The sequence below is a fragment of the Xenopus tropicalis genome, chromosome 1, assembly GCF_000004195.4.
Source record: "Xenopus tropicalis strain Nigerian chromosome 1, UCB_Xtro_10.0, whole genome shotgun sequence".
NCBI lineage: Eukaryota > Metazoa > Chordata > Amphibia > Anura > Pipidae > Xenopus > Xenopus tropicalis.
The window spans coordinates 66,217,639-66,231,176 of NC_030677.2; the positions used below are offsets into that span (position 1 = coordinate 66,217,639).

General features: G+C 39.6%; 1 protein-coding gene across 1 annotated transcript; it reads left to right on the plus strand.

The window, feature by feature from the left end:
• Positions 1-3,060: 3,060 nt before the first annotated feature.
• LOC108645673 (protein kinase C theta type) lies at positions 3,061-8,988 on the plus strand. Its single transcript, XM_031904798.1, has 8 exons — positions 3,061-3,163; positions 3,932-4,041; positions 5,041-5,208; positions 5,435-5,526; positions 6,106-6,168; positions 7,210-7,348; positions 7,642-7,833; positions 8,839-8,988. The coding sequence occupies exons 1-8, from the start codon at positions 3,061-3,063 to the stop codon at positions 8,974-8,976; spliced, it is 1,005 nt and encodes a 334-aa protein (XP_031760658.1). The 3' UTR covers positions 8,977-8,988.
• The last annotated feature ends 4,550 nt before the right edge of the window (positions 8,989-13,538 follow it).

A 13,538-nucleotide genomic window follows, 5' to 3' on the forward strand; every position in this document is an offset into this window, starting at 1 on the left:
AAAATGATGCAGCATTTACATATCTGTAAGGGTATTGTTATAACACTTCCACATGCTGGGAGTGCAGTTTAGTCCGGTACCTAGGGTGGCACTGGATCTAAATACATCCCTGGATAAAAAAGGTAGACTTTAGTGAGCGTGGGTCCTTCCTTATCCTGTTGATTAGATATCTGATATCAGTGGGGGCAGATCACTAATGGGCCTGGGATTTCACGGATTGGTAGGGTCTGACTTGCCACCCACTTGTGACATGCCTATGGGGCAAATTACTGGCCGAGACCTGCAGGTTCCATGGGTTTCAGGCCGACTCATGCAGTACAAGTAGATGTATTGAATCTGAGCCTTAGACTTATTATTATTATTAACATTTATTTATAAAGCGCCAACATATTTCGCAGCGCTGTACAATAAGTGCAGACTCTTATGCATGTATTTTACTCATATATATATATATATATATATATATATATACAGTGGTGTGAAAAACTATTTGCCCCCTTCCTGATTTCTTATTCTTTTGCATGTTTGTCACACTTAAATGTTTCTGCTCATCAAAAAACGTTAACTATTAGTCAAAGATAACATAATTGAACACAAAATGCAGTTTTTAAATGAAGGTTTACGTTATTAAGGGAGAAAAAAAACTCCAAATCTACATGGCCCTGTGTGAAAAAGTGATTGCCCCCCTTGTTAAAAAAATAACTTAACTGTGGTTTATCACACCTGAGTTCAATTTCTGTAGTCACCCCCAGGCCTGATTACTGCCACACCTGTTTCAATCAAGAAATCACTTAAATAGGAGCTACCTGACACAGAGAAGTAGACCAAAAGCACCTCAAAAGCTAGACATCATGCCAAGATCCAAAGAAATTGAGGAACTAAGGAATTGAGGAAATTGAGATCTATCAGTCTGGTAAAGGTTATAAAGCCATTTCTAAAGCTTTGGGACTCCAGCGAACCACAGTGAGAGCCATTATCCACAAATGGCAAAAACATGGAACAGTGGGGAACCTTCCCAGGAGTGGCCGGCCGACCAAAATTACCCCAAGAGTGCAGAGACAACTCATCCGAGAGGCCACAAAAGACCCCAGGACAACATCTAAAGAACTGCAGGCCTCACTTGCCTCAATTAAGGTCAGTGTTCACGACTCCACCATAAGAAAGAGACTGGGCAAAAACGGCCTGCATGGCAGATTTCCAAGGCGCAAACCACTTTTAAGCAAAAAGAACATTATGGCTCGTCTCAATTTTGCTAAAAAACATCTCAATGATTGCCAAGACTTTTGGGAAAATACCTTGTGGACCGACGAGACAAAAGTTGAACTTTTTGGATGGTGCGTGTCCCGTTACATCTGGCGTAAAAGTAACACAGCATTTCAGAAAAAGAACATCATACCAACAGTAAAATATGGTGGTGGTAGTGTGATGGTCTGGGGTTGTTTTGCTGCTTCAGGACCTGGAAGGCTTGCTGTGATAGATGGAACCATGAATTCTACTGTCTACCAAAAAATCCTGAAGGAGAATGTCCGGCCATCTGTTCGTCAACTCAAGCTTAAGCGATCTTGGGTGCTGCAGCAGGACAATGACCCAAAACACACCAGCAAATCCACCTCTGAATGGCTAAAGAAAAACAAAATGAAGACTTTAAAGTGGCCTAGTCACAGTCCTGACCTGAATCCTATTGAGATGTTGTGGCATGACCTTAAAAAGGCGGTTCATGCCAGAAAACCCTCAAATAAAGCTGAATTACAACAATTCTGCAAAGATGAGTGGGCCAAAATTCCTCCAGAGCGCTGTAAAAGACTCGTTGCAAGTTATCGCAAACGCTTGATTGCAGTTATTGCTGCTAAGGGTGGCCCAACCAGTTATTAGGTTCAGGGCCATGTAGGTTTGGATTTTTTTTCTCCGTAAATAATAAAAACCCTCATTTAAAAGCTGCATTTTGTGTTTACTTGTGTTATCTTTGACTAATAGTTAAATGTGTTTGATGATCAGAAACATTTTGTGTGACAAACATGCAAAAGAATAAGAAATCAGGAATGGGGCAAATAGTTTTTCACACCACTGTATATATATATATATATATATATATATATATAAATATCAAAACCATGAACACTACACAGTCATCCTTTTGTGTTTTATTTTTTACTGTCCAAATCTACCTTCCCAGTGTCTTTACAAAGGGTCCCCATCCACTATGTGCATGTCCCATAATTCCCTTGCTCATATACAGCTTGTGGCATATACAGCTATACTGCGTGCTCCCCTGCCATTTGCCTCAAAGACAACTCTGATGTCACAAAAACACACATTTATTAATCAGGAACCAAGCTTGGATAGAAGGAGTAATGGGGCAGCTCTATAATGTTTCTCCTAGTTTGCTCTGTTTTGCTGCTAATGCAGTTAATGCAGAGAAGGATTATAACAGGATTGGGCGTAGGACATTATTTTTGCAATTGTGCTGAAGCAAATATTGAATTTAAAAAGCAGGTGCTGCTTTAAAAAAAAAAAGTGCCCTTTAAAATATGACTTTTATATGAACAACTACACAAGATTTTTGTATTGTTACACATATATTTGTCTTGTTATTGGGTATATTATATGACAGTTTAATGACAAATGACCTGATTCAGCAATGCTAATGCTGAGATCTCTATGTTGCAGAATACAGTGCATTAGGAAAACAACTATTTTGCATTTCTTGCATAGGAAAGCTTTAGATCCTTAAATTCAAAACCATATCACATAATTTATATCTACTACTGATTTTGGTCTGGGCTGCTGTGATGTCATGGCAGCCTTGTTATACACACAGAAAGCTGTGACTGGCAAAGTGACAGTTGGACCCTACCAATACTGGTCATTTCAGAGCGGTTGAGCTTCTTATGAGAGACTCAGTGCTTTTCTTTGCTCGTGCGATTTGAGAGAGATTTCGGTGCGATTTGGATTTTCGGAGAGTTAGAGAGCGCTTTTTTGGGATCCCCCAACAAAAGCATTTTTTTCTACAGGTATTCCAGGTGGAGGAAAGTGCTTTTAAGCATATTCTCCACCCCAAACATGGAGTCTGTCTCCAAGAAGAGAAGAAGACAACAAGAGACAACTACAGAAGAAGAGATGAAGAGGAAGAAGATGAAACTTCTGGACAGCCAGGAAAGAACAGGTACTCAGCCAGAAAGCAAATGTTTATTATTATTTAGATTTAACTATTTATGTTTCATAACACAAGACCAGTACTGAGTGCATTAAGTTACAGGTTTGACCTTATTTACTAGTTTTCTAGTTTGTATAGTACTGAATATACATAATTTAATAAATTGCTGATCTACTTTGACCTATATAACCAAATAGTACTGACTATTTGCTAAAAGGTGTGACCAGGGCTAAAAGTGGGAAAAGATGCCACTCTACTTCTTTATTTCTACACCAGCACTAAACTTATTTCAGTACCTGAGCTTTGCTCCTGCATCAGCTGTCATAGGATGGAGCAGAGGGGCTATGCTGTATCAGAATGCTAGAGGGCCATGATCTGCAATATGTTAGATGTTTCAAGGGCCATGACATGTCACACAATGCTGGGGGCCATTCTGAATCATGAAAGGCTAGGGGGAATGTAGTCATTTATTTCTGGGGCCACTCTGTCTTTTATTTTTGGCATAAAATGCTGGGGTTATGCTGTGCCATAAATTTCTGTGACCTCACTGTAACATAAATTTCAGACAGTTAAAAAAAAAAAAAAAAAAAGCATTATAAAAGTGGTTTAGCAAACAAGCCATAAGAGCATCTTCAAACAATAAACTGTTTCAATAAGAGTGTAGAAAAACTGGCCAAGTAATCCAACCATAGGATTACGAAACTTTACATTTCAGTTGCTTGTGGTACTAGTGGTTATTTGCTGAATGTGCTGTTAATAAGATTCCTTTTCTCCCAGAAGAAAGAAGAAGCCAAGAGAGACAGCCCATTCAAGCTGAGCGTCTACCGGAACACATTATTACCAACTATGAGTTCCACTCGATTCTTGGCCGAGGCACATTTGGCAAGGTGAGTGATGTGCTCAATAGAAAGGGACCTGTATATTATCTGCAATAAAACAGAGGAAGTTGGAAGTATGAGATGGAATTGGGGCTTGTGGATGTTAACTTGTAGTTTTATGTTGTAAATATTACATGTACAGACACAAAAACTCTACTAATCGAAATGGGGGACAGGGCTAGGTATGGAACTATGGGTAGGTGACAAAGGACATTGCATAAAGGGCAAGTTTTCTTTTTAAAAAAAAAAGTAAGGTAAACACAGTTTCAATCAATAAGGGGTAATAAGTGAAATGAAGCATTACTGGTGATGTTGCTCAAGGTTAAAAAAGCAAAGCAAAGGATCTGACTGGCTGCAATGAGCAACATCACCAGTAATGTTTTACTCCACTTTTTACACAGTATGATAAATATACTCCTAAGTCTATTTTGGTATGAACAGCAGCAAAATATATGAGCAGCTCATCGGGTTAGCTTGTTTCTCCTTATGCTTCTGTATTAATTGGTCTCTATCCACCTCTAACTATTCCAAGCAGGGCAAATATTATGGTGGGTTAATGTGGGGTTATATAGCTATCCCTACCTTGGGTACCAAAGCTCCTTGGCCCAGCGCAAATAGGAGTTAATGGAAATTCTTCTACAGTGGGGTTCACTGGGATCATTTGCTATAGAGATGAAAAGTGGCACCAGGGTGCAATGAGAGGCAATCTATAAGTACTGTACAGCACTACCAAGTATGTTGGTGCTTTCTAAATACATGTTATTAGTTGTCTTGTGTGGCTTTGCACCTTGTGCATAAGGCCCATTAAAAGCCCACAGCAGCTTCAAGGTGCAACTAAAGCAAATTTAATAACCATCCACTCCAGTGCTGCCTCTTGTGGTGCCATGATGTCCATTCTTCATTATTCTGTGCCCACTATTTACCAATTTGCATGCATGTTAAAGTGCACAGAACCTTTAATCAATTAGCCCTTTGGAAGATGCACATTATTCTTTTTTGACTTTTCAGGTGTTTTTGGCTTCCATCCCCACAAAGAAAGAACGCGTGGCTGTAAAAGTCATCAGGAAGACACCTAAGGACGAGGAGAAGAAAGTGATAGAGAAGGAGGCTAGAATCCTGAAGGTTGCTTGCGGCAGTCCATTCTTGTGCCGTGGCCATGCAGCCTTCCAGACCAAAGTAAGTTACTTCCAATGCTGCCATACCGTTTGGTTTACTAGTTGCCTATCCCCAAAGCTCAGCTAAATGCCATGATATGAGCAACAAAAGCCATGTAAGAGTATTACACAACATACTTGTTCTTTCTGTATCTAGTTTTGCTGAGGGACATGCCTGTATTACATGCAATAGTTTGGGGTTTCTTGTTCCTGTGTTTCACTCTCTTCCCTTTTGTCTCTGCACTCAGCAATATGCCTTTCTCGTCATGGAGTATGCAGGCGGAGGCAGCCTCAGCAATCTGCTGGGCATCAAGCACCATCTGAAAAAAAGACATGTCATGTAAGTAGCTCTGTACTTTTGACATCATTGAAAAGAATTGACATTACTGGTATAAACCAATGTGAAAGTGAAAGGCATCAGATAAATGGATTAAGGTATACAGAATGTAAGCCTTATAGGGTTGCACCAAATATGTATTTTTGTCTGTGTTAAATTGGCTTTGGCTGTGGAAAATTAAAGGGCAATATAAGTGGCACATGCATGAGAATATATTATGTTTCAATGGACTTACAACCGATTGTGGTTGTGAAATATTTATACCCTGGGCCTCATTTACAAAGGGCAGGATAGGGTGCAAAGTGCAAAGCAACAGGCACAAACTGCCATGTTTTTTTACATTGGATTCTGCCCTGCATTTTGTACCACAGACACGGGTATTTGAGCTCTATAATGGAACTCTGATCTGTGCCCCCCCTAAATAATTTACTGGCCGCATCCCTGTATTGATGAGCGCCAGGCTGGGAGAGGCACATGGGCACCCACAATTTTCATTTTGTAGTGTAAAATTAACATTTTGGAAAACGGAAACTATTGAGAATTCAGCGCAGCTATTAATATCTGTTTGTTCTTTTTTTCCAGCTTTTACTCTGCAGAACTAATTTGTGGTGTTCAGTATCTCCATTCTCTAGGTATCATCCATCGGTAAGTAGAAAGTTTTTTATTCTGCATATTTAATATATTATTCAGTTAATACTTAAGGTAATAATGCAGAAATGTGTGTAGCATTCTGACAATTTCTGGCTAAAATCCACCCCATTCAGTGAGAGTGCAGTGAGAGGTAGATAACATTTATGGTAGCAACTAGACACACATGGTGATAGTACTTTACTGCCAGCAGAGAAAATTCATGGTGTACCACTATCTTTAAATCAGCTGTACCGTATATAAATCAGATTGTGTACGGATACAGCTCAGTAGCAAGATGCTCTCTTAGTGTTTTGTTTATAAAGGAACCTACGTTTTTAAAAAAGTAAAGTGTTTTTCTGTCCGCTTTCCTTTTTCCTTACAAGTTTATTTTAATTATTTAATTGTAGGTCCACTGCAGCTAAATAATACTTTGCACTTAAAACTTAAGACAAAGCTTTAAGTCATGCTATTAACATAGTATAATAATTTCTGTAGTTTCAGAAATCAGTATAAGCCATGGGCTGGGTGAGAGTATGACAGAAGGTGTAAGGGCAACATGCATAACTCAAATACAGAATATTGCAATAAAAATCAGTACCACAGAGGCTTGGCTGAGAATTCATTAACTCAACCTGCTAGTTAAAGGGTACCTATCAGGGCCAAATTGTTTTCCCCACGAGAGGTGAGGCTAATAGACACCAAGCTCTAGAGGAATGGTTGGCTGGGAAGGAAAAGGCACAATGAGAGAGTATACGGAGTGAGGTGGGGGTACTGAGCAATTAGGTTAGGAAATGGGTAACAGTTGATATTAAGCAAGGAAAGCGGTGCTTAAGTGGTACAGTTATGGACTGGAAGAACACTAAAAGGTCATGGAAGAATGACTGCATGAGGTGATTTGAAGTGAGAATAAGGTAGTTAAGACGTTATAAACTAGGATGGTGAGCAGTTAGAGAGTGAGTAGAGGGAGCTAAAGAGCTATTAGAACACTATAATATAAGGGCTACAGATTTTCATTTACTTATAGCCACAAAATTATTTACTATCCTTCTCTTGCAGAGATCTTAAGCCAGACAACATCCTGCTTACCAGCGACGGACACATGAAAATCGCTGATTTTGGCATCGCAGCAGAAGGCGTTTTTGGCCACAAGACCATCCGTGGGAAAACTGGAACATGCTGGTACATGGCCCCAGAGGTAGGAAACTGCTCAATATATTAAAGCCAAACATGGGATTGGTGAAAGAGTAAATGGCCAAATGGAAAATACAAATATGCTTTAGCTTCAACATTTAAAGCCAGAATCCTGGTGCAATAAATATATAGATTATCCAACATCAAGAGAGAACAAAAAGTGAGCATTAGCTTTCTAGTGACAGTACTGAAGTGCCAGAAAATTACCAATAACTTGTTCTCCTTTGTCTTTACTGAATGAGTGAAGATGCTGTAAACTTGATTTTGGAATTTGGTAATATATTTTCTTTATATCAGCTGCTAGGTAACAAGAAGTACAACGCGGCAGTAGACTGGTGGTCATTAGGGATAATATTCAGCGAAATGGCCACAGGAAAATCCCCTTTTCATGACGACTACCACCAACAGGATGTGAGAAGTTCCATCCTCACTGAGAAGCCGGTGTTTCCTGAGGGGATGAGCACAACATTGCAAGATCTCCTGCAGAAGGTGGGTTTGAGCAGTTAATCTGTTGGCTACACAAACTGCAAGGCGTTTCTGGGTGCTGGGCTTTCAGGGGTCACTCACAACAATTGGCAGAGACATTTTTCATAATGTTTTGGGTTCTCATTGGCCGTATCATTGGGGTATATTTTCTAGTACAGACTTTTTAATTGAGCAGTAAATTTGTCACCCCTGTAACAGATGCCACCAAATAAATAGAGATGTAAATAAGGTGGCAGCTACATATAGTAGAGTAGAGATACTATATGTGTGGTTTACTTGGGTTGTTACTGGCATCTGGTGTAAATTTCATGTCAATAGCCCCGTTAGAAATATAGTTAGTGAGAAAAATGTTGACATGTTCAATATTTATTGTCTCTACTGTAAATCAGCCAAAAAAAAAAAAAGACATTTTTATGGTATTGAGATATTTTGGAGATTATTGGATAATCTGGTTTTGAAAATAGATCCAATACCTGTATAAAAAAAAAAATTATATTTTAATATAGTCCCAAAATTTTATTTTTGTAACTATGGGTGATGTGATGCTGGGAATATTATCCTAAATGGGTGAGAAAAATAGCAATATGATGGTATATTACACAGTACCAAATTATATTTTTAATACTTTTTGTACCCAAATAATTCTTTAAGTAGCGATGAGCAAATCTGTCCCATTAAACGGTGAAAAATTTGTGAAATGGCGAAACATTCAAAAAACACATTGAAATCAATGGGCTGTTTTGCTAAGAAATTGCATTGAAGTCAAAGGAAGTGAGGATAAAAATCATTCCTCACTGTATTTAAGTGCTGGTGATCCCCAAAGACTCAAAGATCAAAACATTTTAAAAACCAATCCACGCACGAGAATTTCAGCTAGTAGTTTGGGAACTGCTATAATAACCGGGGAACTGTTCACTGCCAGTAGGTTTAGTGAAGTCCTCCCTATTTTTACAACTGCTGTTGAGTAGAGTTAAATGCTATGTAAACAACTATTCTTTTGTTTCTTAGCTCCTGAAGAAAAGACCACACAAACGTCTTGGGATGAATGGAAATATAAGGGAACACCAACTCTATAGGAAAATTAATTGGGAGGACATGGAAAGGCAAAGGATTTTACCACCAATTAGATTTGAAGCTGTAAGTTAATGGTTGTGGACTGTACTATTCCTCTCTGTTGTTCCTCAGCACTGTTATATATTATATATTTGTATCAGACAAGTAGGCTCAGAAACTGTTACACAAATGTATGCAGCGGTAGGGCACGTTATTAAAGTACATTTATACATCAGGATGCAGCCTTAGAAAGTAGGTGTAAGAAGCAGGGTCGACATTAGGTTTGTCTTAACACATTCATAAAAAGTTTCTTTCTTTATTTTCCCTCCCCTGTTTCCCCAGCTTCTCCAAAACTATTACTATTATTGTTTGGAGTTCAGGCTTGCATAAATACCATCCCGTTCTTACTCTGTGGAGACCACTACCCTTTGTATCTTCCTCAGCCCTCCTTTCTTACAACGTTGCCTACTACTAGCTAACAAGCTGTGATATCGCTGCTTTGGGTGTCACGTTTTTCGGGCTACTAAAAACTAGTTTGCCGTTGCCCCAAGGGCACACATATATTAGTTTTTTGGAATGTTGTACATTGCCAAACAATGGATACCACAAATAGAGCAGAATAGACTTCTGATTAATTGGTAATAGTTACATGAAGTAGTTTCTGCCTGCAATTTGTTCCATATAGCAACTGAACTGACAATTTATTTTTGTTTTTCAGGATCCCAATGAATTTAAAAGTACCGACCTGCCATTCCTGAATGGCAACACCGCTTTGGATTCAGATGACTGCATTCTTGAATGCTTTACATATCTGAATCCCAGCTGGCAGGAGTGAGCAATTTTGTGCTGCTGCCATTGACACCCTACGTCAACTTGTTTAGGTGGCCATTCCTTTAACATTTCTACCCGGCACCTGTAAGTCATGCATCAAATGGACTAGCTGCTTATAAATCTGCCCATGCCACCTTTTTTATTGTCCAGCTGTCCATCACAAATCTAACACCACCTACTTAAACCTGCCTTTAGCACTGCCTAGTCACCCAAATGAATATTGACATCTGTTCCAACTGCCCGGGCCACTGTCATCTGGTCCTTACTAACACCTATTCCACTTGTGTCTACAATCTCCTCCTACCTGTTCCATCTAGCAATATCACTGCCTGTTTCATCAGACTCTACCTGCTCCACTTGGCTCTACAATTACTGGCCTTACCACCACAGATAGCACCACCTAAGTATTTTAACAAAGTACTACTTTTGCTGCAATTTAAAAAGTTGTCCCTACTTCTGACGAGGGGCCATGTCCTTGGTAAGCTTACGGGATCGGGGCAATTTTAAGTGGTTTGCATAACAATCCATCTAAATGGGGTGGATCAGGTTCTTCACACTTTTTCCCCTAACCTAACTTCATATGGGGAGGTAGGGAAAGGGTGTCAAGAACCTAAAACTCTTCACACTTATGCAAACCTTTATTGTAAAATTACCCCTTATACCGTTGAGCACAGGGCAGGGAATGGGTGGGCCAAGGACATGGCCTCTCAAGTAGAATTGGGTTTGAGACACCTTGCACAAAGTTTTCAAATATTATCCCAAACAGTACAACTATAAGTAATCCATTGTACAGGAATCAAAAGGTCCTCAAGCATTGGTTTATTTATATTTCCAGATTAATAATTGATCAAAGTTCTTAGGTGCAGGTGGGTAGATGCCAGGGCAAATGGAGCAAGCAGAGATGTGGCAAGTGGCAGGTAGCAGGCCAGATGTTGAAAGCCAAGATAATGCCAGCTGGAGCTGCTATTGTTATTGTATTCCTGTGCCACACCATTTGTTGTGCTACCATCACCAATTCATCTGGCCATACCACCTCCCGCTTTATCTGGAACGGGGTCTGTTTTTACCTGAATCATACCACCCACTCCATCAATCCGCACTAACACCTGCTTTAGGTTCCTGCTTCATGTGGGTGTATTAACACTTGCTCTATTGTGCCTTAGCACAAATGCTGTTAATATTTATAACTACCCATTTTTACAGCTCTTCCAACATCTATTACAGCTGCTTTAACACTGGCTACCTAATACTTTTGGCCAAACTAATGCCTATTTTATCTCTGTAAACCACTGCCTTAGCCATAGACAATACATCTAAACAGACACTGAAATAACATCTATTAAACAGTGAGTAAGGAGATCTGCCTCTTGGCTACACAATTTCACCATACTACTGCCTGCTCCTTTAGACCATACCATGACATGTTCCAACTAACATGACCACTGCCTGCACGGCCTTACTAACACCTACAATTCCCTCCTACCTGTTCCATCTAGCAATATCACTGCCTGTTTCATCAGACTTTATTTGGTCCGTCTCCGCTATCACTGGCCTTACCACCACCAACAGTATTTATAAAAAAAAGTAGTTCAATTATGCCAATATTAAAAAGTTTTGCACAGTTGCCCCAACTGACCGGGGGACCATGTCCTTGGTAAGCCTAAGGGATCAGGGGCAATTTTAAGTGGTTTGCATAAGAATTCTAAGACACCATCTAAATGGGGTGGATCAAGCGCTTAACCCCCTTTACCCTAACCTGACACATATGGGGAGATAGAGAGAGAGTCAAGGTCCCGAATCTTATACTTCAGAAACAGGGCAACATCTATGCAAGCCTTTATTGTCAAATTACCCCTTATACCATTGGGCATAGGGTAGGGAATGGGTGGGCCAAGGACATGGCCACTCGATCAGATTTGGGTTTGTGAAACCACGTGCAAAGCTTTAAAACCTTAGCATAAGCAATGCAAATATAAATAAGCCACTGTCCAGGGATATAAAGCTCAATAGAGGTTTACTTATATTTGCAGGTTAAATACTGATCAAAGTTCTAAAGTGCAGGTGGTGTTGGTGAGACATAGCTGGCAGAAATATGGTCAGATGGAGCAAGCAGGGATATGTCAGGTGGAAAGTAGCAGGACAGGTGTTTCAAACTAGTTAAACTATACTAAAAGCTAAAGCTGGAATTTTTATGGCAAGCCATTGCCACAGCATATGCTACCACCTTCACCTCGCCAGACCACCTCCTGCTTGGCAAGGGATCTGTTTACCATCAATACTCCAAACATGGCCATAGTCCTATATATATCATACACCTATAACGCTACAAAGTTCTTTCATCTCATTCACAGCACATCCAGTAATTCTGTTAGTGGGACTGGGGTTTGGGAAAGAGGGGAGGGTGTAAAGGGGAAATTCTAGATATTTTAGGGGATGATGCCAGCTGGAATGTTCCTGGAGCTCACAAAGACAGGGTTGAAGTTGGTGAGTATAACTCTGGGAATTTAAAGGGGAGCTTCTAGATGTTTTAGGGGATAGCGCCAGCTGGAAAGTTCCGGGAGTTCACAGTAACTTGGATGAAATTGAAATTGGTGAGTATAACTTTTCATGTTTGTACATTTATCTCTATATTATTGTGTGTGTACTTTAAAATTACAATATTGTTTATAGGTGTTGCTGTCCATGAGGGATCAGAAGAGCACAGTGGAGTTTGGAGCTTAATCAGAACGTGACGGAACTGTCCAAGGTATTCATACAGTTTAAATACATATTAGATAATTTAACAGTTATTGTAATGGGAAAAGTTGGCCATACACAGGCCAACCGCTCTGATACTTGATCAATTAGCCCACGGGCCAAATGGATGGATAGCATATGGATAGCCTTACACATATATGACAACTTTTTAATTCCATTTTGTTCAAGATGAAATTGAAGAGGGGCTTCCTGTCAGGAGATCACCTAACTTACCACACATTTCCAAGTAACTGGACAGTATGGTGTAAATTAAATCCAAAAAATTTAAATTAAATATCCAACCAAATCGGTTATGGAAAAAGTCAACACAGGCATTTATTTTGCTTCTATTTAATTTAAACTTCTAGCAGCGCAACAGCGTCATTTTAAAAAACTATTAACTATTAGCTTTTTCAGCAACATGTGCAACTTTACATTACACATAGGTTCTTGCTACTGATTCTTTAAAACCCTAATAGCTACAAGTTAATATTAGGCAGTAGCACAACTTTAGCCCTGCAAGAACTTTTACCAGCAGGTTGGTTCTCTCTCCTTGCACTTCTATTAGTTATACAGGAGAAATCCTCTTTTTAATTTCCTTTTGTAATCACTAGCCTGCTGGTTAAACTATAAGCATTTGCAGTAGTTCCAGTCAGAATGTATGTGTTCCCTGTATGGCTGTTAGATATGTTTGCCATTAGCAGCAGGGAAGTGAGACAAGAGGGACATACCGTAAGTGAAGGGGCTAGCCTTGATATCAGTAGAACTAAATCACTAACTTTTAGCTAGAAAACCTCATAAGTTGATTGTAGTCTAAAAAAATATAAATATTACACTGAGTTTAAAATAATTTGTTTTGTATCGATGCCATGAAATGTAGCTATTTCTTATGGATCATTACAGGACGCATATGTAAATCCTACAGAGGAAAGTGCAGAGGAGGATGAGGACCATTTTTTACTCTTCATTTGGAGCCAGCTGAGAAAGAATCAGAAGACACAGAGCAGCAGCCAGTGGGCAATTTGGAAGGCCCTTAGCAGCAGCAGCAAATAGGAGATACACAGCTGGCAGGGCCATCATGTCAAGAA